General features: G+C 43.2%; 1 protein-coding gene across 4 annotated transcripts in view; it reads right to left on the bottom strand.

Moving 5' to 3' along the window:
* Positions 1–25,005, bottom strand: part of ift88 (intraflagellar transport 88 homolog) — a 51,530-nt gene that overhangs the window by 259 nt on the left and 26,266 nt on the right. Inside the window, exons 16-26 of one of the 4 annotated variants that reach the window (XM_054748517.2) lie at positions 20,265–20,373; positions 19,942–20,092; positions 18,690–18,805; positions 16,687–16,739; positions 16,532–16,597; positions 14,144–14,250; positions 10,525–10,588; positions 8,799–8,849; positions 8,226–8,276; positions 2,578–2,685; positions 172–317 (exon numbers count right to left, since the gene is read on the bottom strand). In XM_054748517.2, the coding sequence (XP_054604492.1) occupies positions 193–317; positions 2,578–2,685; positions 8,226–8,276; positions 8,799–8,849; positions 10,525–10,588; positions 14,144–14,250; positions 16,532–16,597; positions 16,687–16,739; positions 18,690–18,805; positions 19,942–20,092; positions 20,265–20,373 (1,001 nt within the window). In that variant the 3' untranslated portion in view covers positions 172–192. The remainder of the gene's footprint in view (positions 1–171; positions 318–2,577; positions 2,686–8,225; positions 8,277–8,798; positions 8,850–10,524; positions 10,589–14,143; positions 14,251–16,531; positions 16,598–16,686; positions 16,740–18,689; positions 18,806–19,941; positions 20,093–20,264; positions 20,374–25,005) is intronic. The other 3 variants (XM_054748518.2, XM_015948320.3, XM_015948321.3) reach the window with 3 other exon arrangements.

The following is a 25,005-nucleotide window of genomic DNA, read 5'->3' as shown; positions in this document are numbered from 1 at the left end:
CAGACTCGTGGCAGCATGATTTTCACATCATGTACGGATATTATTTTTGCCTTTACAATAGAAAGCTGACGATGTGACACTTTAAATACGACTCATGTGGAACGATTAGATTTACAACTTGACACAAGTTAAGGTCATGTGTACAAAATATTTGGTCCAACAAAAACATACTTTAAAAAAGGTTTGATGCATCTACTCTGGCAGCAGGTCATCCCCCAGCTCTTCATCTCCAAAGTCATCATCATCATCCACACGCTTCTTAGCGCCAGTCTTTGGTCGCTCTATCTGAGGCCCCAGTGGGTCCATGTAGGAAGCATCTAAACAGCAATCAGAGGAAAAGCACAAGACGTGCATCACAACACTAAAACATAGCCTTTAGTGGTGTCAGAGATCCATATTGATACAAACCATCGATGGTTGCGGGTTAAAATCCTAATGGATCCCCTGGTTCTGAAATATTCAGTGCAGTTGTCTGGTACCAACAACCATATTACTCTCAAACTCCCTTAAATCGCTTCTTCAGATCTGATGCTCAGTTTAAACTTCAGTTGTCTTCATCACACCTAGAAGAGTAAATGCTGCCACGTGATTGGCTAATTAAATATTTGGATTAGGAAGTTACTGATTAGGTGCACTCAAAAAAGTCGTATGCGACTGAAGTGTTTGTTCTGACGGTAAACCTGGCTTACAAAATAAATCTACTAAAATTCAAGGCTTTCTCTGCTCTTCTGATTTTTCCATGAAGGAATGTGATGAGCTTCAGTTTGTCAGTTTAAGACGACCTAAGATATTTACACCACGTTTATTCGAGACCTAAACCTTTCACCGTAGAAGTTTCATATTTCCTGCACCAACTATGAACATTAGTTTGCACTTTATCTTCATAAAGTTACTTTTGCTGAGCAGTTTCCAAGATCTGCAATTTCTACATCACAGATGGTGCAACATGCTGCAGCCAGGTTCATCTATGGGGTAAAGGGGCCATGTCTCCAGTCCTTCATGCTCTGCAGTGGTTGCCTGTGAAGCATAGCAGTGAAATGAAACTCCTGACTTATGTTTTCCAGGCGCCTGCCAGAACAGCGCCACCTTATCTTAATAAAGTATGTTCCTGCTCGACCTCTCCGCTCTGCAGAGAAGGATTTGTTGTTCGAGGCGAGGTTTAACTGCAGGTCTTGAGGGGAGCGAGCCTTTGTAGTACTGGCCCCAACACTGTGGAACAAACTCCCACTAGATATTAAACAACCATCAAAGCAATATTAAAAATCTAGTTAATGTTGTACTTTTATGTACTCTTTTGGTTTCGTTCTCATTTTTCTGGTAATATTCTTGGAATGTTTTTATTTACTTTTATTGCTTTTAGGCATAGAGAGCCTAACCCCAAATTCCACTACCTCCGCTCCGCCCCCGCCTTCCGCAGCCGCTCGCTTCCAAACTCAATTTTTACTGGTACCCGCTCTACAACGGCTCCGCTCCGGTGCGGAGACCTGAGGGGGGGCAAACAAGCATGCGCGGGATTTTCGAGATCTTGCGATACAGTCTGAGCAATAAACGCGGAAGTTAGATCCAAACACCCGTTGTGTGGGAGAAGCATCGGCATGAACTGTTTAATCTGCCCATCATGTGTGTTGAGAGATCAGCAGTGTTTGGATCAACAAAGCGTGACTACTTTGATAGTGGAAACTGTATTTATGGCTTACTTTTGTGCATTTAAACTTCAGCCGCCATTGATAGTTGTTAAAAGTTGTTAAACCTGTGCATATGAAACAAAAAACGCCTTTTGTTTATCGATTTATTGTGAAAAACGGAAATTGTGCCCGCTCCTTTTCCTGTTGGGCGGTTGTGATTCCTGCTCCGGCGTCCGGCAAAAATAGAATCAATCCTATTTTTGCCGGACGCCGGGACAGAGGGCGGCGCACTTCGCCGCACTGGTGGAGCACGGCCGCAGTAGTGGAATTGCTCTGATTGACTACAACGGGACCGATTTTGCTCCGGAGTTCGTGCCGGAGCGGAGCGGAGGTAGTGGAATTTGGGGGTAATTAGTCTCCTCCCTTCCTGGTCGGCTCACGGGTCCCCGGAAGAAGAAAAAAATGAATGCAAGTGAACGGGGCCAAAAACGCTATTTTCTAATCCGCTTTGCCTCACGCCCTGGTTCACACATGTTGTACTGAAGTTTAAATGAAAAGTAATGATGCATGTTTCAACCACGCCGGTCACGTACTTTGAGATTTATTAGCTTGTAAGAGTTCGTAATTAGCATCATTTATAAATCACTCAAAGGCGTGGAACCAAATGACATGCCCGACCTCATTCCTGTACGTACACCCAATATGAAACGAACCAACTCTGTTTCTAGACGAGGTAGAGAAGACCAGCATCCCGCTGGTCTCAGTAATCAAACAACGGAGGTCCCCGTCTACGTCTCCCGCTTTGATCCAGGACCAGTTTGAAGTCCACGTACTCAAAACAAAACAATAAACTAAATTTAGAACAAAAATGTGGGAGCACTCATGTTTGGTTGAGAATTTAATTGTTGGAACCATTTTTGTTTGCATGAAATCAGAAAAAACAGCAACTCACCGAGTTCTTTTTGGCTGTCGGCTTCGTAAGGCTCATTGGAAACGGTGAGTGACCTCATCTTGGCACTCAGACGCTCTCCTCTACTGCTGCCACTGCTGTGGTTGCTGTCTACATAAAACAATAATGAACACACAATTATGACCATTCCAGTGGAAATCAGTCAGCAGTCGTGACGGTAAAATTTCCTAAACATACTGAGAACCTGAAGTTGACACACATGTGACTGTAGTCGGGATACCAAATACGCTGCGATCAAGCCACAGCCACACATGTTGATGCTGATAATGGGTCTGAGTGGTGTTCCTTCTTTAGAAATGCTCAGAGTTTGCATTTACATGGGGAGGCTTCTCAGGGATAATGTCTATGGTGCAATGGTCTTTCTCATTGACCTGTCTCTGTGGAGGTTCTGAGTTTACTACTATTGTCAAGTTCTTGTTCAGCGCTTCATGTGCGGTGCTGTCGATTAAAACGGTGTAAACTTTGTTGCGATAGTCCGTGTTCAAAATGATGGATGTCCAGATCAGGTCTTTTTGCCCTCAAGTCCGAGTCGTTTGATTGACATTCTGCAGATACCGAGTCCCGATCTTTACTTTCCATACATAAAAAATAATGCAGAATGTGAAGAAACAGATCCAGAACGTTCCTCACTTTTTATTTAATTAACTTTTTCATTTACATCTCTATTAAAAAATGGAGAACTTCTGTCAGGTAGCTTGAACAATCGTAATAAATAACTTGAAGGACTATGCTGTTATTTTGGGAATGAATAGAGAGACTTCTGTTTTAGGCCCTGTCCACACGTAGCCGGGGATCTGCCAAAACGTAGATATTTTTCTACGTTTTGGCCTGTCATCCACATGAAAACGGATCTTTTTAAAAACTCCGGCCAAAGTGAAGATCTACGTTTTCTCCGTTTTGGGTGTCTGCGTGTGGACGGACAAAACCGGAGTTTTAAGGTCCGCAACGTCACTTTCCGCGACAAAAAATGCTGACATCACGTGTGCGACCTGTGTTTACACTAGCCGACAGCATGGAAGCCTTCAGAGCTGCGCTCTGTCACTACCCGATCCATCAGTTGTCCAAGCGCTTTCTGCTTGTTTGTTTTTGCAAGTGGAATTACTGCTCCTTGCGGAAGACCTACAGGTCTGGCATGTCCTTAACAACGTATTTATCCGGGTACGTGTGGACAGAGTTTGGTTTTAAAACGAGGTGGTGTGGATGCAAGTTTTTGGAGGGGCGGATATTCGTTTTTAAAAAACCCCGGCTACGTGTGGACTAGGCCTTAGAGGTCACATAAACGGGGTGGTAGCCAGTGGCGGTTCTACATCGAATTACTCCCCGGGCGAGGCCCCCTTTGAGCGCCCCCCACCCCCAACCATACCCCCACCACCACCACCACACCACCCCACCTGCATGAACACACGCATGTTTTCTACAAACAGGCATGTTTTATTAGAACGACTATTGAACATTCATTTTTCTAAGCTGCACATATTTACATTAATTACTATGAAGTTGTCAGAATGTAAAGCAATATACGTTATATACTGTATCAAAATATATAGAATCAAATATACAAAAACAAACAATAACTAAATATTAAGAATATATGAACATAATATATAATAAATATTCTAAATAGCAAAAATATTTCACACATAACAAACTATAAAGATAATCACTACAGCATTGCACTTAGAACAGAAAACACAAACTAAAATTAAAACCTAACCTTGATGCAACGTCATCAATAATGTTATCATATGAAATCTGCTCCCGAGTGATTGATACTAATCAGAGCCAGGTTAGTGAGCCGCCCCTGAAACATAGGTGACCTCAGGTATGACTTGATCAAGTTTTGAAAAGCTCCTCTCAACTTGAGCCACAGGGACTGGCAGAGCAGTCCAAAAGTTGGGGTAGATCTCCAATAGATCTTTATCCTGATCCATGATATTTTAGAATTGCCTCTGAAATTGTAATTTAAACTGACATAAAAAACTGTAGACTAACAAAAATGCCAACTTTTACAGAACAAATCATGTAAAAAATAATCAGTGCAGCCATCTGCAATAAATAAACAGGATAGTTAGTGGTGACTGGGGTGTTTTCTTCAGCTTGTAGAGTTGTTTTATTTATTATTATGTGAACATGATCAACATGTGTTTGTTGTTGTTCAGGCAGGCCACAGGCTGCAGCGAGCATTTAACAAATCCTAGTTTGAATCAGTAAAAAACGATTCAAGGACTTTTTTCGAACCATTTGAATATTCGTTTCAATATTTCAGCCCTATTAGCTCTGTTAGCAATTAGTTGACCAAATTTAACCGTTAAAATCCCAGTTAACTGGTTCAAAAAATTGAAAACATGCATCATGAGAGCTACATACCTTTATCTTTCTCCTCTTTTTTCTTTTTTTCCCCCCTGAATGGGGCACCTGGTGGTTTTAGCCTTTTTATGATCATCTTTTCTGTTTGGCTCTTAACTCAGTAAGTTTCCTTTAGTCAGGACTAAACAATTTGACCTTGATGTGGGGGTGACTACAAAATCGTTTTGTTTTTCCTTTTTTTATTCGGCCATTTCACACAATTCAGAGAAACCTGAAAGAATGATAGGCCTGTGTTTATGATATTATGAATGAAATATGGAAGAACGTTAAGATGTGATTGACTTTAGCCATGTTAATACAGTTGATTCAGCCCCTGCACGCTCATTTCATTTGGGAAAGACGCAGAGGTGAATTCCCCCGCCGCACCCCTCCCCTTCCTGTTCTTCATAGACACACGGAGCACGTGAACGTTCTCAGTCAGCAGGAGCGCCTGCAGCTGCAGGGGGCGCCAACTTGCTGTTTCCAATCCAGACACTGTCATATGACAGATAATAGAAAACCTCGGTGCGGCGCAGATTTCCTTTTTTTTTTTTTTTACTCAGCGCTTGTGCACCCCTTTTGTGTCATGAAAAAATGCCGCCCCGGGCAACTGCCCTGTCTGCCCGTGCCTAAAACCGCTACTGGTGGTGGCTCCCTCCAGATCTATTGCAACTCCATCCTGTTGGAAGTAAGCCTTGGTGCCTTAGCCCGTTTGCAACGTATCCAAAATGCTGCAGGGAGATTTTTGGAGGGCAAATGAAAGTTTCACCACGTTCTGCCGATGTTGGCAGCTTTACATCGGCCACCTGTTTCTGTTAGGATTCAGTTTAAAGTTCTTTCACTGGTTTTTAAAGCTTTAAATGGTTTGGCTCCAGCATATCTGGCAGACACGCTGCATTCACGTTTCCTCTTCGTTCAGAGGACTTGTCCTTGCTCACGCGATCACGGCTGAACATGCGGGGTGACCGAGCCTTTTCAGTTGCAACTCCTAAACTATGGACTGAGCTTCCATTACAGATCCAGCAGTCGTCTTCTGTAGCACTTTTTTAAATCAAAAGAATCGCCAGTATTTTACATATAAATAACGTATTATAGGTAGAAACTCCCAATGAAGTACTTCAAATACTACTAAACAGTTGTGTCTCGTCCATAGAGGCTGCTCACAGGAAGAAGAAGATGAGAATCACAAAATATTTGAAATAAAAAACATGAAGATGAAACTAAATGACCTATACCTCATAGAGACTATAAGTGCTGTGTATAATCTGCATTTAAAGGTAGTTTAAAAGTGTTCTCTAATACTTTTACCAAGACTGAATCATCTTCTGATGTACCTTTCGGGTGCAGCAATCTTTGCCTAGACTATCACTGGCGTGTGCGTGTTGGAACCCCCCCCCCCCCCCCCCCCTCCAATACAAAGAATAGGAGAGCCTTTGGTCGCAGAGGTTTGCGACCGAAACCTGGCGGAGTCTCAGTTCAGGTCAGGATGCTCCCTCGGAACCGGAACCTCCCCACAGTTCACACTGCTCAGGGTGACGTTGGGAGACTGGATTATACGACGGGAGTGGAATATTTTTTATATAACATGGATTATTATGACCATAAACCAGCAAAGATAACAATGAATTTACGCTTTAGACTTTGTTAAATTTGCATTGATTTGTGTGTGTGATCTGTGTATTCAACTTTTTCTTATTAACTCATTCACTGCCAGCCGTTTCCTGATCGCTAGCGGCCTTCGCTGCCAGCGTTTCTCACCGTTTTTACTGTTATTTAAGAGTCACAGAACGTTGCGCGCTAGCATGATGTCGACGCCAAAACAACAGAAACAAAGAGGAGACTCTCCTCTTACATCAGGAAGAATCCGTGTGTTTCCAGCGTTATCCGTTCTTTCATAATCCGTTGTTGAACTGTGATCGGCAGAAGCTTTTCCGGGTCGCGCCTCACTTTTTTTTTACAGGAACGGCCCAAAACGATCTCTGCTTCCTGATCATGTGACGTGTGACGTATGCGGATGAAGATCGGCTTCAGGGCTGAGATGTTTGTTCTCTCAGCGCGGGGGCTCGTTCCGATGCTCAAACAATAAAAAAATGCAAATGACGACTTTAGTCGTCACTGGCAGTGAATGAGTTAAGCAGCTTGTTGTCATTATCTGTGGTTGAAGTAGAAAATGTGGAGTTTATCGCGTAGGCAAGCCTCTTCCCATTAATGAAGTGTGCAGGTTTCATACATTGGTAAATAATAAGCATGTTTTTGGAACAGCTCTGTTGCTGCAAGTGCCGTGGACGTGAGCATAAGAATAGCTATTTGGTGTCTCCTAGTGGTCGTATGTGGTTAGTGCATCTGAAGACCAACAGCAAAAATGCGACCTGACAAAAAAATTAAAAATCACTAGCCGCCACTGCAGCTAAAAAAAATGAAAGATGACGCTCCAGGCCACCATGAGGATTAGTCCTATTATGTTTATCATGCAGACGCTTTTATCCAAAGCGACTTACAGTTTATAACCTATAGGCCGTGTTGTGCTCTGTGGGGGAAACCGGAGTACCCGGAGGAAACACACGCATGCATGGGGAGAACACGCAACTCCACGCAGAATGGCCGCAGCCGAGTTTTGAACCTGCAACTTTCTTGCTGCGAGGCAACAGTGCTAACCACTGCACCACCATGCAGCCCAACAAATTGTCTGAACTCTGTAATGAATGATGCTGGCCCAGCCTATCAGGGGGGGTGTGGACAGAACCTCTCGCCACAGAAACAGTTTCTTCCCCTCTGCAGTCGGACTCATGAGGACAATCGTGGACCCGCCCACTCCAGCTGTTTTGTTTCAGTCACATGACCCTAGTGTTGTGTTTGCACCTGAACTGATCCGCTCTGACCTGTACCTACACTGACTTGTATAAAGTAGCTGCTTCTCTAATTATCGATACCCTATTTTATTATAACTTCATTGTGTTTATATCTTAATTATAATTTAGCTCATCATTTATTTTTCATGCACCAAGTACCGCAGCTGTTTCCTGATGTGATTCTCACACACGTGGCAATAAAACCTTCTGACTCTGAGCAGAAGCTTGTTTTCCTGGAAGCTGCTGAACATGTCGAGAATAGAGTGCTGAAGCTGCTTCATGTAAAACTGGTTTCATGCAAAAAGCTTCTTGAAAACATTTTCTATAAATCACAGAACTATTATAACTGTTAATAAAAAGTCACATGTCTCCTTTAATATTTTCAAGGCTGTGCAATACCTTTCTACATGATTCAGAGGAATAATTCTTACATACCTCCCTCTGAGTCTGACAGACGACTGAATCGTTTGGATTCAGGTTGAGATTCTGAACAGCAAAGAGGGAGTAGAGCAAAACGATGGATGAGGAAACACAAGACGGAGAAGTAGAAGTACCAAACAGAGAAAGGAGACAGCACATTGGACAAATATCCAACTCCACGCTGCGGCATTATTCATTAGTGAGAAGATAAAAAGTTAGAGCTTTTCTAATCTAGTTCATCAGGTCAGACATTTAATGGAAGTCGTTACAAGATGAAGCAGCAAATGCCTCTGGGTAACTGGTAACTGGTAACTAATCACTACATTACATTACATTACATTACAGGATTCTACTGATAACAGATTCCCTGCAGAAAGAAGCCATTCAAGAAGACTATATCTCACACACACACACGCACGCACGCACACACACACACACACACACGCACGCATGCACACACACACACAGACACACACACACACACACGCATACACACACACGCGCACACACACACACACGCACACACACACATACATACACACACACACATGCATGCACGCACACACACACACACACACAGAGGTATACCCATGACGCCGGACTTCCTAGGAGAGGTGGGGACATGTGTAGACACGACTGCTGCACGTGAGCAGGAAGGATGAAAACAAGTGATGATGAAACAAACATCAAAGAGGAATTCTATGAACAGATTTAATGAATATTAAATATCAACACCTTTTTTTCAAATACTCCAACGTCCTTAAACAGCTTAAAGGGATGGTGTGCATTTTCCCCTGGCGACAGCGAGCTGTACACAGATTATCGCGAGGAAGCTGTTTTTGTGTTGGAGTAAGCCCTTACCAACGCAAGGCCATTAAGGTCAAAGTTCCTGGGAGCACACATTTTTAACTAGTACTTCATCAGATCGCTCAACCTCGTTCAGCACATCACTTTCATCACTGGCAACGAGCCAAGAGGTAAACGTGTAAAACAACGTTTATGAATGACGACGGTTTTGTAACCGCTTCGGTGAATGTGTTTGTCCCCACGGGCTCATGTACTAGCAGGAAACGTGTGTGCGTGTGGTGTCACCTAGAGACGTAGATCCATGTGTTTTACTCTGGAGTTGTATGGTTACGTGGTACCAAGCCGCCAGCATTACTGGGCCCGATTTCATTCATGTTCAACAACATTTTTATGGATATTTCCAGAGATTGTTGGTAAAAACTACACATCGCCTCTTTATCGTCTCAATAGCTTCATCTTATGCAGTTTGCTGACATCTTCTGGTAATGTTCAACTCTGCAACCAACTAAGCATTCATAATGTGAAGCTCTACCACACAAGGTAACACTGTAGTGTCTTTAGGTGTGTTCATATATAAGTGAAGGGTTGCTTCATGTTTGTGTCACAATAAATGCATTTAAACTGAATTAATGTCAGCTACAACTTTTAGCTCAACTTTTAGCGAAATATCTGTAAAAACTGATAAAACTAACTGATTTACTTGGAGAATTACCATTTCCCGTTACCCATCACCATCTATTTGTTGGTTCAAGTCAAACAGAACTGAGTCCAACAGGTAGATAAAAGAAAATATGGGATGCAACATGTAGCTCTAAAGCCCGGACCACACTGTGGTTTGCAGCCAGCTTAGCCAGATGGTGTAAATAAACGGGTGGCTGTCCGGTCTGCCCGACTCTGCGACAGCCTTTTGAGACGTCTCACGACCCAAATCAGCCTCCGACAGTCTACAAGCACTCGAAAACCTACGACTCCTGTCTGCAACCGGCCAAAGAGAACACACCTTTGGGACGCCGCAGCAGCAAAACTCCGCCTCTCTGAGCTTTGGTTTACATTTATGTTTAAAATGGGGATTATAAACGACACCCGTTTTTATTTCTGTTGATAGTCCGAGTAAGACCGGAGTTATACTAGAACTAGACCGTCCGCTGAGTTGTGAAAACTTGATTCTGTGATGTGTGAGAGCTGAGAGGAGATGAGCTCACCAACATGAAACACAAAAACATGAGATCCTTTTCTGCAGATGGCGGTGGTTCAATAGCGTTTTGCTGCAGGGAGACAGATTGCAGCTCATCACCAGTGTATGAATGACTCATGTGTTGTAATGCACCTTGGGGGGCTCTAGAGCTCTAGAAGGGGCTATATAAAACAGGCCATTTCCACCTAATCAGAAGCCGAACCATTAAATAACCACATAACAGATATATATATATATGTATAAACATATATTTAACAGTGTTTTCAAAGGCAAGCAGAAACAGCACCACGTGTCCTGGTGACTAGGACTCACCAGCACTTCCTCCACTGCCTTCTCTCCGACCTCCCGCTGTGCTCCCCTGTCCTGACTTCACCTTCTGCCACGACAAAGGAAAAGTGTAGGAAGAGGAGAAATGTGAAAAATCACGTTGGTACTCAAGTTAAGCAAAAATGAACAGAATTCTTAACGTATTTATTAATTATAACAACTTGTATTTATATTCAAGAAACCCATGAATCTAAAACAAGGGCCTTACTGAAGAGGCTGCAGCTTGAGTAATCCAGTGGCGTCTCACTGCTGGGCTAAAAACTTGTCTGAGCACACTCCGCTCAGCAAGTACCGTGTGTTGCTGCCACCCGGTGGCATCAATGTTGCATTACACAGTTATCTAAACGCATAAACGTCACCTGCACTAGCAACATGTAGGAGGACCTTTTAATATTAGGTGTGTAAGAACACGACTGTTATTTTTGACATCAGCTGTTAAGTAATTTAGCTGTAGGTGTGTTTTCATTGCTGGAACTTCAGGACGCTGTGGATCCGTGGGCAGAGTACTTCGAAGACCTCCTCAATTCCACTGGCACGTCTTCCAGTGAGGAAGCAGTGTCTGGGGATTTTGGGATGGACTCTCCAATCTCTGGGGCTGAGGTCACTGAAATGGCCTTAGGTCCAAAGGAGTTGGAAAAGGGTGGAATGCTATCTCCGGTTCAGGGATGAGGTCCTGCCCCAACGGGAGGAGTTTAAGTATCTTGGGGTCTTGTTCAGTTCAAGTGAGGAGAAGATGGTGGGCGAGGTCAATAGGCAGATAGGTGATGTGTATGCAGTGATGCGGGCGTTGTACTGGTCCTGTGGTGGTGAGAAGAGAACCGAGCCGGAATGCGAAGCTCTCGATTTACCGCTCCATCTACAGTCCCACCCTCACCTATGGTCACAAGCTTGGAGAGGTGACTGAAAGAATGAGATCATGGAAACAAGTGGCTGAAATGAGTTTTCTCTGTAGGGTGAAAGGGTGAGAGGCTTGGTCATTCGGGGGGGTAGAGAGCTAGTAGAGGTGGCTGGGGCATCTGATTAGGAGGTAGTGAGGTTTTCTGGGCACGTCCAACTGGGAGGAGACCTAAAGGAAGACCCAGGACACACTGGAGGGACTATGTCTCTCTGCTGGCCAGGGAACGCCTTAGGATTCCCCCGGAGGAGCTGGCCCACGTGGCTGGGGAGAGGGAAGCCTGGGCCTCTCAGCCTAGCCTGCTGCCCCAGCGACCCGACTCCAGATAAGCAGAAGAAAACGGATGGATATAAATTTTACACAGTAGCACAGATTATATTAATCAGTGCAACTTAACTAATCAGGTGTTGAAGGTGACCCAGAATAATCCTAATTTCCACATGTGAACCTCTTTTTGAAAACCAATGCGGTCTTTGAGGAGCATAGATTACCGACAGGCAGGTGTAAAACAGCTGTTGAGCATCTGCTTTCATCTGTAAATCAGCAGGAATAGATGAAAGTAAGTCACTGAGGGTTAAAGTCATGAAAACCTGGAGCTCAGACTGTGGTCATTATGTAAAGGGTTTATCTGAAGAGGGCAATCAACTACTAACATCTTATTTGTTATCTCTGAACAAGCTAGGTTTAGAATACTAGAGTCATTCTGATCACAGAAGTGAGCTGGTGACTGGTCTGTGTGGGGCCAGCTACAAAGAGTTTAATAACCTAGATCTCATGCAACAGTTATGTACATAAAGATATGAGGCTGTTTGAAGCAGACATGGATTAGGGAGGCGGCCAGATTAACATTCAGGTAGTTCATTGTGCCAATAAAGATTGACATGCAGACCTGCAGCTCTGAAGTGTTGATACTGAATCTGGATGATTTTAAATGGTCTTAAAGAATTGCAATAATCAGAACAAATGTTTAAAGTATGTACATAAAGGTTTCATGGAGAAAGTCTGGTATTACCAGTGTTAACGACCTGTCAACGGTGAGTTCATGGTCCAGGACAAATGCTGCTTGGTATTGGTGCAATCACGGACCAAACAACCAATCAGGTTTCTGTAAATGTTGTTGATCATAACTGTTCTGGAAACTGTTTCACTCTCCTCTGTGTCTGGGTTAAACAGCAAGGTCGTATCAGAAAGTAAACAGGCGTTCTAACAGGCCTCGGGCACAAGTGAGACGATAGCGCTGACACAGCTGCTTGGCCCTGCTCTCTTTAGAATTAGCAGAACTCACTTCTACAGCATTATTGGGTGACGTGGTACATTGTTGATGAAGCAACCGTACCCTACTGTGGAGTTGAAATATTATTTTTATAACTAGGACTGGTTTCGTTGTTGGTTAACTCCAGTGTTAGAAGCAAAGAGATAGGTATGTTGTCTAGTGCATTGTGCCACAGTTATAACTGTTTGGCTTGTCTGTTCATTGTCTCCTCCTCTCTCTCTACTATAGGAAATGGGGTTATTGATAAACTCCATGACAATAACTATTCTCAGTTTCTCTAACTGAGGCTGAGCTATAAACTAAATGGTGTGTTCTTCTTCTTTGTTGGCCATTTCATCTGTACTCAGGCTATAGCTTTCATGTGTGTGTGTGTGTGTGTGTGCGCGCGCACACGCACGTGTGTGTGTGGTGGCTTAAGTTTTTAATCCTGTACAGCACTTAGAGTTGCTCATGTGGGTGCTGCAGTATCCTCTTCATTGTATCATTTAAGACGTTTGACCAAAGTGAAGCCATTTTTATCCAGACGGGACCTTGAGACTGTTCCTGCTTTTATTACCTCACGCCTCGACTACTGGTGTCAGTAAGGGCACCGTAGCTGGACTGCAGCTTGTCCAAAATGCTGCACCAAGACTCTTGGACGGCAAAAGAAAGCATGAACACGTGACACCAACCCTGGCTACTCTCCATTGGTTACCTGTAGGTTTTAGAATTTCTTTTAATCTTGTCTAAGGCTCTGAACGGATCGGCTCCAGCTTGTTACAGACATTTGCTCCGGCTCAAACACTCCGTTGTGAGAACAGCTGCTGCTTGTGGCTCCCACGGCTCGGCTGAAGTCAAGAGGTGATGGGCGTTCTCCGTTGCTGGCCCAAAACAGTAGAACGCACTGCCCCCAACTGTTAGGATCTCTCCATCAGCAGCAGTTTTTAAAACAAGGCTGAAAACCAACTTCTACGATCTGGCTTTGACTTGGGTGGGCTAGCTGTTGTGGATGTTTGACATGTTCTTATCTTGTAAGTTGAACTCGTTGGTTTTAATCGTGTCTGCTGAATTAGTATGTTTTATTCTTTTGCTGTACAGCACCTTGGTGGCACGCTTGTGCCGGTGAGGTGCTTTTTAAATAAAGGCTGAGTTGATTCACTGCATGAAAAGTGCTTGTTGAATAAAGTTGGATTTCATTTGATTTAAAGGTCAGACAATAATCAACACGTATCATATCACGCAACAGTCAAAAATACTTTTTGGGTTAATCCTCATGTAAGTCATCTTCTTTACGGTGAATGAATGAGTGTTTGCCCAAGCCGCTTGTCTTCCTCATTAAGAAACAGTGAGCAGGCACAGCTCTGCTGTCAGTTGTTTAAATCAACAACATTTCTAGATGACATTTTGCCACAAGGCTGTAAAAACAAGCAATCTAGCTGTAGAATTTGAACGTCCACCTGTTCTCGGATCTCCTTCATCTTCTCTGCCTTCTTCAGCTTAGTGGCATATTCCTGGACCTCCTTTAGACCCATGTCTGTGGACAGCCTCACCAGGAAACACAGACCTAAAAACACACAGGCTTACTCAGATTCATGGATACAAGTAACTGGTAGCTGCTGGTCACTAGTCCGAAATAAAGGTGCAGTGTGAGATGGTGAATGGAGATGCGTTTCTGGAGCATTTTGGTTTTGCCGTATAGGGGGTCCAGCGACATGAGCAGTGATACTTTTCCTTTGCATTCAGACTAAAACATCAACTTAGGTTTGGTCTGACCAGAGCACTTTATTCTACGTTTGCTGATCCCTACATACCAGACGTTTTAGGTCTTCCTACCAACAAAGGCATTCTTCTTACCATTCTTCTACATGGGCCATATTTATGGAGGAAACAACCTAGTTGTCTTGTGGACAGACTGTCCCGCCTGAGCTGTGGATTTCTGCAGCTCCTCCAGTAGGGCTGACTGGTTAGCGTGCGTGACTTTCACCCGGGAGTCTGGGGATCGAATCCTGATCGGATCTTTTTTTTTATATCCGCCACAGATCTCTCTGAAGAACTCAGCATTGACGGCTTCAGCAACGCTGTGCCACTCCGTGGATTTTCCCTTATTGTTTTGCAAAAGCACTTCCTTTCATTTCTCCACCTCACCCACAGGTACCTCAACTTCTGCTTCGGTGAAATAGCGCTTCCTTGATCTGCCTTGATCTACGGTCGTGATCGAAATGCTGCAACAAGCCGGCTTATGTATATGCATGAGGTCCACAAGGCACTTTGCATTGACTATTTATGGCAGTAAGTGGGCGTGGCGAGGGCGGGATGTGACGAAAAAGCAGCTGAGAACCTTTCTAGGTAGTTTCTGATTTATGAAGCGGAGATTGCGTGCAGCTGTGCGTACTCCATGTTTGATAGATCACACACCTGCTTGGTGTAAGTACTTTTTGTTTTTTGCTGAGTTTAAGTACGGTTTTAGTAAGGATTCTACGCCATGTTTGATAAATGAGACCCCCTGGTTCTGGTCTATAGGGCCTTACATGGACAAGCACCATCTTACATTGGTGATCTTCTTAGTCCCTACACCCCCAGCAGGTCCCTGAGGTCCAGTGATCGAAGCCTACTGGTTGTGCAGCACCAGGCTAAAGGTCAAAGGTGACAGATCATCTGCTGCTGTGGCCCCCAGACTCTGGACCTCTCTCCCCCTGAGCCTGAGATCAGTGGACTCAGTGGTCTCCTTTAAAAAGCAGCTGAAGACTCACTTGTTCAAGCTGGCTTTTGTATGACCTTCTTCACCTCTCTCTCTTTATTCTGCTCTCCCCACCTATTCCACCTTCCTCAGGATCCACTGGTTTCCCTCTTTCCTGTTCACTCTCTCGCTTTCTTAACTTTTTTAATCACAATTGTCTATTTTTGCCCATTTTAAATATATTTAAATCATTTTCTAAATTATTTTTTATATCTGACATTTTTGTTTTTGTGACGCGCCTTCTGGTTTTTATCTTATGTTTGTGTATTTAGCAGACGCTTTTGTCCAAAGCGACTCACAAGTGATCTTGAAAAACGATCTTTTCTTCGTCTTCTTTAAAACCTTTAAGTTTGTGGTTGTAAGGTGTCAAAATGTGTAAAAGTTAAAGGGCTATGACTTCTCTGTGAACAAATCACACAATCTTGGCTCAGAGCAGTTAAACAGCAAGCAAAACCAAAGCAAGGCCCTCTGATGGAACACAACTCTGCTTGTGTTTGCAAATTTTATGTAAGAAGTTGCTTAACATGTTCTGTTCAGTGGGAGGAGGTCCGGTTCGGGGTAGGCTCCGAAGGTTTGCTGTATGTGAACGGCGTCTGTTCACTGTCGGCTGTGGCACGAGTGTGTGTGTGTGTGAGTGTGTGTGTGTGTGTGAGTGTGTGTGTGTGTGTGTGTGTGTGAGTGTGTGTGTGTGTGCGTGTGTGTTTGTATCACAAAGAAAAGAACGGTGTCTGTTGAGGTTCTGGAAGGTTGTTGGTGACAGTGAGTGTGATGATTCTGAAGACAGGAATAAACCAGAAAACCTGAAAGCTTCGTTCTTCATCAATTTAGTACGCTAGCTAATAACATATTAGCTAGCGTACTAAATTGTTTTATGGTTACTTAGGAGTGTTACGTTTGGAAATATAGCAGAAAAGTAACAAACAACGTGTAAATTGGTCAAAAGCATAAGACAACACTATATTTTATGGTCCACAGTATCTGTTGTGTGGTGTTATAACGTTTTCTGTGACATCTGTTGCTTGAAAAAGGGGACTGAACCTTTCAATTGTATTTTTCTAAATGCAGTTTGCCTGAACGTCTTTTTTCAAGAACATCAAAGATACATTACAATCCACATTTTCTGGAAACTTGCGATGGATCTCTTTGTAGGTTTCTAGAGCTTTCTGGTAGTTTCCTGCAACAAAATAAAGAGGGCAAGAACTTTACCGACTTATGACACTTCACATTGTAAATGAGCTAACAGGAAACAAGATTCATGCTCACCGCTCTTTCTGTAACAGCTCGCTTCCATTAGCTGCCATTTCACCTGGGTGGGTCTAAAAGACATGGAGAGAAGAGACAGTCAACCATAACATTAAAACCGCTTTACACAACCACACCTGCTTCATTTGGACCTGACAGCAAAGTCAATATTTTAAACAGTTTTTTATAACCCTAAAACTGTCCAGAGAACAATGATGTAGACTTTTTGGTTGGGCATGGGTTGTGATGGAGAGCACGGGGCATCTTGTTTAGATACTTGATAAAAGTCATTTTAATGGAACCTCCTAGCCAGCTAGACAATTTGAAGGACACCTGTCATGATTTCTTATATTTAATGTACTCGGCGATGGCACAGGAGTTGAGTGCTCGCCTCGTAATCGGAAGGTTGTAGGTTTGAGCCCCACTCAGTCTGTCGCTGTCTCCTTGGGCAAAACACTTAACTCGACTTGCCTGGTGGTCAGAGGGACTGGTGTGTGTGTGTGTGTACGGCAGACTCACCTCTGTCAGTCCTCTACAATGTAGCTCATTACCACCAGGGTGTGAATGATTGTGTTGTAAAGCACCTTGGGGGGTTCCAGGACTCTAGAAGGCGCTATATCAAATACAGGCTAGCCAGCCAGCCAGAGAGAGTCACCGGACGGTATGGACAGGTTTAAAAACCCAAAATTGGCTTCACTGAAGGACTGGAAATGATCAGTTTAAAGACTGAAGGCAGAGAGGAAAATGATCTCAGCCTGACCCAAACAAAGTATTGTTATCTGAATCTGACGCCCTGGTAGCCTTGAGCTGCAAGCAACTAAAACCCCCACGAAGGAATGCAGACAGATATTGTGAAAACCTGACCTATCCCCCCCATCCCCCCACCCCCCGCCTACGGATTGGTGGACTTCAGCCAGGCAAGGTCGTCAACTGTAGGAGTCAATGTACTCTGCTTCTCCCAAGATCTCCCTCCCACCTGTGACTGTTCAGTAGATGAGCGCCGTAGATGGCTGCTCTCGCTGGGGGAAACAGGATCCCAGCCCCCCCCACCTTCCTATTGGAGTCTCATGTTATGTTGTGTTATGTCTGAAATCTGTTGCATATTTGTTTGAGGTGTTTTTTGCAGAGCAAAGCTGCCCTCCCGGTGGAGGGTAACTCTGAAGTGCCTTTTTTTCCCTCCACCTGAACATATCCTCATGTAACCCTCTGATCTCCATTCAGGTAGAGCGACTCCGGTTGCGAATGACCACAGTCACCAATTCTTGTCATGTGTCTTGCCCATGTATGTCTGATCTCTGAAGTGTGTGTACTGAAACTCTAATTTCCCTCTGGGATCAATAAAGTATTGATTGATTGATTTCCATGCAGAACGTAGTCAGACTGCTACCACACTATCTGGGTGATTCAGCTCGACTAGAACCAGTTGGCCTTCAGCCAGACTAACACGTTTACATGCCATTAGAAAACCAACTAGTCTTTTTAGGGCAACACTTTGGTTTCCTGATGAGCAAGGAGACACACTGGCTGAGAATAAAGCTAACGGAGCGGAGCTGTGCCGCTCATCATCGGGGACATTCTGTTCCCAAAATACTGAATTTTCACAAGAGCAGAATTTACAAACCCTCTCAAGATTTAAACAAATTACGTCCACTTTTCATTTGACCTTGTTTACAAAAACACAAGTACAATTTTATTATGTGTTGAAGTGTGACGTTTAAGCCAGAATCTGTATAACGGAACAATGTGCATCATAAAAACCTAACATGCTATAAACTGTTCCATTGAACTGTGGTGACTTCATAAATAACAAGGAGCTACCTGTTTAAAGTACTGTACACTGAAACAAATCAAAACTACTAGCTCAGACAGATTTCATCCGGCTTTCCTGAGTAGGGCTCAAGCCCAGAAGAGACCGTAGAACGAGTTTAAAAAACAACAACCTTCAAATGGGTTTGCATCAGCAACACTGATCCGCTTAGTCCTGTCACAATCCTCCAGCATACGTGCACACTGTGGAAACTTACTGTATGAGTGTGGCTCTTTCAAAGTACTGGGTGGCCTTTTCAAAGAACTGACTCTCGATGTAGTGAACCCCAAGCCACTCGATCACATCAATCTTGCAGGGAAACAACCTGAAGGACTGAAAAGGACACGTTACACTAACGTGGGCCAAAGGTCAACAGGGCGGCAGATGGCTGATGTACACTGCAGATATTTTTTGGCATGATGTGATTTTCATTTGACAAAGGTGTAATGCACCTGCTTACACTTCCAATCATTGGCCCCTTAATGAGTTACACCGGATTAACATGTTAACATAAATACCTAACCAGCCAGCAAGAAGACAGCAACTCTGTGTGTTTAGGCATGTAGATGTGGTGACGACAACGCGTAGAAGTTCTAGCTGAGCATGGGCATGAAGAAGAAAGGAGATCTAAGGGATTTTAAACGTGTGGTTTTGGGGAACAGACCGGCAGAGCATTTCAGAGTCTGCTGATCTACTTGGATTTGAGTCCACAGCCATCTCTGGGACTTACGGCGAAGAGAAAATCAGTCAGCAGCTGTTGTGTGGATGATAACGTCAAGAGGAACGGCCAAACTGACAGAACTAAATGACACGACAGCAGCTCTAATAGTCACTGGTTTCTACCAAGGTCTACAGGACCTCACCCGCTGCTCCAGATGGACTCCAGCAGCAGAAGACCACAGCAGGTGTCTCTCCTGTCAGCTAACAAGAACCTGAGGCTACAATTCCCACAGGACCACCAGAACTGGACCAGTCAAGACTGGAAACACCTCTCCTGGTCTGATGTGTCTGGTTTAACCCCACAGCCCACCTGAGTGTTGCTGCTGACCATGTCCATCCCTTTATGACCACATGGACCCATCCTCTGATGCTACTTCCAGCAGGATCATGCACCGTGTCACAAAGCTCAGATCATCACTAACTGGTTTCTAGAACACGACCACGAGCTCAACCGGACCGAAATGCTTCAGAATTCAGGCATTTTGAAAGCAAAAGGAGATGAGGTTCACCACTGAACCCACCACTAGTGATGTGTTCCTGAGGAAATCGGTTCTTGAGTGAAAATAAACATTTATTTATCAACACTCAGGAGAATCTGGGAACCTGGAAGTACAGAATAAATGATTTGTGCAGCGTTTGTTAAATCTCCTCGGACACCTTCTTTTCCCGTCTTGGTCATCAGAAAAGATCAAACAAACATCCCTTCGCCTTTCTGTTCAGTCACAGTGTCAGGTGTTTATTTTGCATACCTCACTATAGTAATGCAAAGCCTGAGATTTGTCCCCCTCGTCATTGTGCAGCTTTCCTAGTTTGGCCAGGACATGGGGGTCAGTCGGGGTCACACAGATGACCTGCATCAGCCACTTGATTGCCTGCTGACGATCGCCCATCAGCTCGTAGCTGAGTCCAAGGTTATTAAGGACCAACAAATGCAGACATGGTGCTAACAGAGATGCCGTTTTGAATACCTGAATAAAAACCATTAGGGCCACATTAAGTATCTCAAAACAAGTGTGAAACTTTTAATCTAGTGGAGAGAAAAATGCATCAAGATTTCTTATGAGCAGGATACATATCGGCCAGCTGGTACATGACCTGATCACTGTTCTTTAAGATGGCATGAAGCTTCAGGAAGCAGTCCAGGGCTTCCTCCAGGTGGTTTAGTCTCTTGTAGGCCAGACCTGGGATGAATTAAAAGGTAAAAGTAATCATCACTGGCAGGACTGCTTGTACAGCCCCTGAGGTTGACCTCTCTTCGTTAGCCCCTCGTGTGACGACAGTTGTCACAAAGCTAGGGGTAAAATCTGATGCTGCTCTCAGGTTTGATGCACACATTTAGATGGTTGTATGTTCTTGTTTCTTCCACCTCCAGTGGATCACTACGATAAAGCCAATGCTGTTGAGAGCCCATTTAGAAACTGTTCGACGTGTATTTGTATCGTCACACCTTGACTACTGTAATACTATGTATGCTGGTGTGAGCTCACGTGCACTTGCCCGCCTTCAACTTGTCAGAACTCACTGGCGAGATTCTTGTCTGGTACTAGGAGGAGGGAGCATATATTTGCCCAAATTCCCTGGCTCCCAGTTGAGTATCGGGTGTATAAGGACCTGCTCCATAGATAGAGACAGGGAACTCTTGGGATTGCCACGCTCGGGTGATCGTGCATTCTCTGTGGTGACCCCTAGCCTATGGAACGTGTCGCCTTGGCTTGTGTGGTAGGCACCATCCCACCAGTCTCGTGTAAAGACACATTTTAACCAGTTGGCCTTTTCCCGTTGAGTCAGTCTTGGTTTTATTGTGATTTCATGACTTTATTGTCTTACAACTTTTAAAGTTCACTTTTATTTTAACTTATTGAACTTTTTTATTGTCTGAGTGTTTTAATATTCTTCTACTGTGCTTTTGCTTCCTTTTTTAATCGTGAAAGTGTACAGCACCTTGGGCTACTACAAAGGTAGCAGAAGGTGCTATATAAATAAATGCTGATGATGATGACGGCTAACACTATGGGGAGCCTAAGTCACGCACATCTACTTCCAGAACATGGGTCCCCAACTGCCCAAAAACCATTTATGGGAGTCTATGAGAAGATTAAAGTTATTTTCTGATCCCATGTAATTTGTGTCATGGATTTCACATTTGATGTCCATGAGTGATCCACATTTTGCTGCTTATGTTTCAACAAGGGAACAAAGTTATTTTAGGTTTTGAGTAAAATTATTCCAGAACTACAAATGTTCTTCTCATTAAATTGACATCATCGAACCAGGCACGGAGAAGAAGAGTAGTTTAGCGAGCTTCACTTCCAGGATGACAGAAGTAGCATTAAACGTGGAGAAAACCACTATAAATCTGGTCATGTGGTAAGTAGCAGCCGCGCTGGGGAGAAGAGATTCGGATATGACGTCATACATGACGCGTCTGATTTGTAGTCTTTTTATTTACGAATATTTACAAGCTAATAAATCTCAAAGTAGGTGACAGATTTAGTCGAAACTCACATTATTACTTTTCATTTAAACTGAAATACAACATATGTGTGAGTTAGAGCGTAAGGCAAAGCAGATTAGAAAATAACTTTTATAGCTCCATTCAGGGACCCCTGAGCTGACCGAAGGGGAGGAGATCCGGGCTCCTTATTAGCCTCTAAAAGACCGAGCAACCAAATATGGTGTTGGGAAAGTTCGTTTTAAAAACGACCTAGTTCAACGTTCAGTTCGTTCATTTGACAACAAACTAGTTCATTTTTTTAGTTCATCATTAAAACACTTCGAACTAAGTTCACTGTTCCAAAAACAAACTAGATCATATATATATATATATATATATATATATATATATATATATATATATATATATATATATATATATACAGGTGCTGGCCAGTAAATTAGAATATCATCAAAAGGTTGAAAATATTTCAGTAATTCCATTCAAAACGTGAAACTTGTACATTATATTCATGCAATGCACACAGACCAATGTATTTCCGATGTTTATTACGTTTAATTTTGATATTTATAGGTGACAACCAATGAAAACATCAAATCTGGTATCTCAGAAAATTAGAATATTCTAAAGGCCAATGAAAAAAATGTTTGTTTCTCTAATGTTGGCCAACTGAAAAGAATGAACATGAAAAGAATGTGCATGTATAGCACTCAATACTTAGTCGGGGCTCCTTTTGCCTCAATAACTGCAGTAATGCGGCGTGGCATGGACTCGATCAGTCTGTGGCACTGCTCAGGTGTTATGAGAGCCCAGGTTGCTCTGATAGTCGTCTTCAGCTCCTCTGCATTGTTGGGTCTAGCGTATTGCATCCTCCGCTTCACAATACCCCATAGATTTTCTATGGGGTTAAGGTCAGGCGAGTTTGCTGGCCAATCAAGGACAGGGATACCATGGTCCTTGAACCAGGTGCTGGTGGTTTTGGCACTGTGTGCAGGTGCCAAGTCCTGTTGAAAGGTGAAGTCTGCATCCCCATAAAGTTGGTCAGCAGCAGGAAGCATGAAGTGCTCTAAAACTTCCTGGTAGACGGCTGCATTGACCCTGGACCTCAGGAAACAGAGTGGGCCAACGCCGGCAGATGACATGGCACCCCACACCATCACTGACGGTGGAAACTGTACACTGGACCTCATGCAACGTGGATTCTGTGCTTCTCCGCTCTTCCTCCAGACTCTGGGTCCTTGATTTCCAAAGGAAATGCAGAACTTGCTTTCATCAGAAAACATAACTTTGGACCACTCAGCATCAGTCCAGTCCTTTTTGTCCTTGGCCCAGGCGAGACGCTTCTTGCGCTGTTTCTTGTTCAAGAGTGGCTTGACACACGGAATGCGACACCTGAATCCCATGTCTTTCATGAGTCTCCTCGTGGTGGTTCTTGAAGCGCTGACTCCAGCTGCAGTCCACTCTTTGTGGATCTCCCCCACATTTTTGAATGGGTTTGTCGTCACAATTCTCTGCAGGGTGCGGTTATCCCTAGAGCTTGTACACTTTTTTCTACCACATTTTTTCCGTCCCTTCGCCTGTCTGTTAATGTGCTTGGACACAGAGCTCTGCGAACAGCCAGCTTCTTTAGCAATCACCTTTTGTGTCTTGCCCTCCTTGTGCAAGGTGTCAATGATTGTCTTTTGGACAGCTGTTAAGTCAGAAGTCTTCCCCATGATTGTGGTGCCTTCAAAACAAGACTGAGGGACCTTTTAAAGGCCTTTGCAGGTGTTTTGAGTAAATCAGCTGATTAGAGTGGCAGCAGGTGTCTTCTATATTCAGCCTTTTCAGAATATTCTAATTTTTTGAGATACCAAATTTGGAGTTTTCATTAGTTGTCACTTATGAATATCAAATTTAAATGTAATGAACATTGGAAATACATTGGTCTGTGTGCATTGCATGAATATAATGTACAAGTTTCACGTTTTGAATGGAATTACTGAAATATTTTCAACCTTTTGATGATATTCTAATTTACTGGCCAGCACCTGTATATATATATATATATATATATATATATATATATATATATATATATATATATATATATATATATATATATATATATATATAGTCAATAACATGAGGAAAAACTGAGTGCTTTTCATAAAAAGGTGAATCATTAAACAACCAGAGGGAAGAACCAGACTGAGATAGGAGACAAGGACGTACCTCGAATTTTAATATTCAGAGAGCTAAATATTGAATTATCTTCAAATTAAGGGACTTCTCAAATTCTGTTAATTTTCTAACTTCTTTGCCCAAAGAAAAAGAAAAAAATATAGAGTTTGGGTCATAAAGACCAGCAATCAGCTCCAAATGATTTAATAAATAAACAAATAGTTAAATATTACCGCTGCGACTCTGAGTCTAGTATTTTCAGGTTTGTTTTTCCCCGGTTCATTCCAGTTAATTCCATACTCGTAAATTTCATCTTCCAAGTAGAAATAATGAACTGGAACCCTCCCGAAGTCAGAGAATGTGTTTTAATTCCACTTTGAGGTGGAATATAGCAGCTCCTTAGTAGCTTTGATGGAAACGTGTTTATTTCACAGGTTAAAATTTTAAGGGTGCGTCTAAAATCAATGTTATGTACAATTGTATATTTTCCGAGGTAAAAAGAACGCATGATGTCCGTCCTCCAAATAGCATAGGCATAGAATGGTAAATGGCGCACTAACCCCTAGTGCCTATGGTGGCTGCATTTGTAGGTTCTACTATTTATAAAGTAAATAACGGTGAAAGAACACATTCATAAACCTGTTAACGCACGTCAGAACAAACACACTCAATTTAAAGTTTGTAAGGCAAAATACGAACGAGTTCAGTTCACGTTCACCAAAACAACGAACGATCGTTCAATGAACTTTTTCAGGCACAACGCAGACCAAGTAAGACTTCTACTGAATCACATTTAGTGATAATACATTTTTCAGACTTTTCAATGTTCCGTGTCTGCCGCTAAATATCTCTATCTTTTGAAGCGGCAAAGACGATGCTGTCGACATGCTGACGTAGTGTTGAAGGATAAAAACAGGAAGCAGTGACCAGACCAATCACAAGCTTGCAGTCTCAGCAAAAAACTTTCTGTTTTTGACAAACCGTTACAATTTGGGGCATGTCTTCGTCTTCCTCCACAAGCCCGTTGCTGACACAGCGTATGCCCGTCCCGACGCAGAAGTATAGATTAGGCTTCACTCCTTGATACTTGAACATGTTGTCTGATTAGCTATCAACTACGCGACTCTACCACTGACTCTGCTCTGCAACGTTGATATTTTATCTTCATTAGTAACAATCCTGGAGGAGTTCTGCT

This window comes from Nothobranchius furzeri, chromosome 2 (genome assembly GCF_043380555.1).
Source record: "Nothobranchius furzeri strain GRZ-AD chromosome 2, NfurGRZ-RIMD1, whole genome shotgun sequence".
Classification (NCBI taxonomy): Eukaryota; Metazoa; Chordata; class Actinopteri; order Cyprinodontiformes; family Nothobranchiidae; genus Nothobranchius; species Nothobranchius furzeri.
Note: the sequence above shows the minus strand (reverse complement) of the source record. Positions and strands in the feature narration are given on the sequence as shown.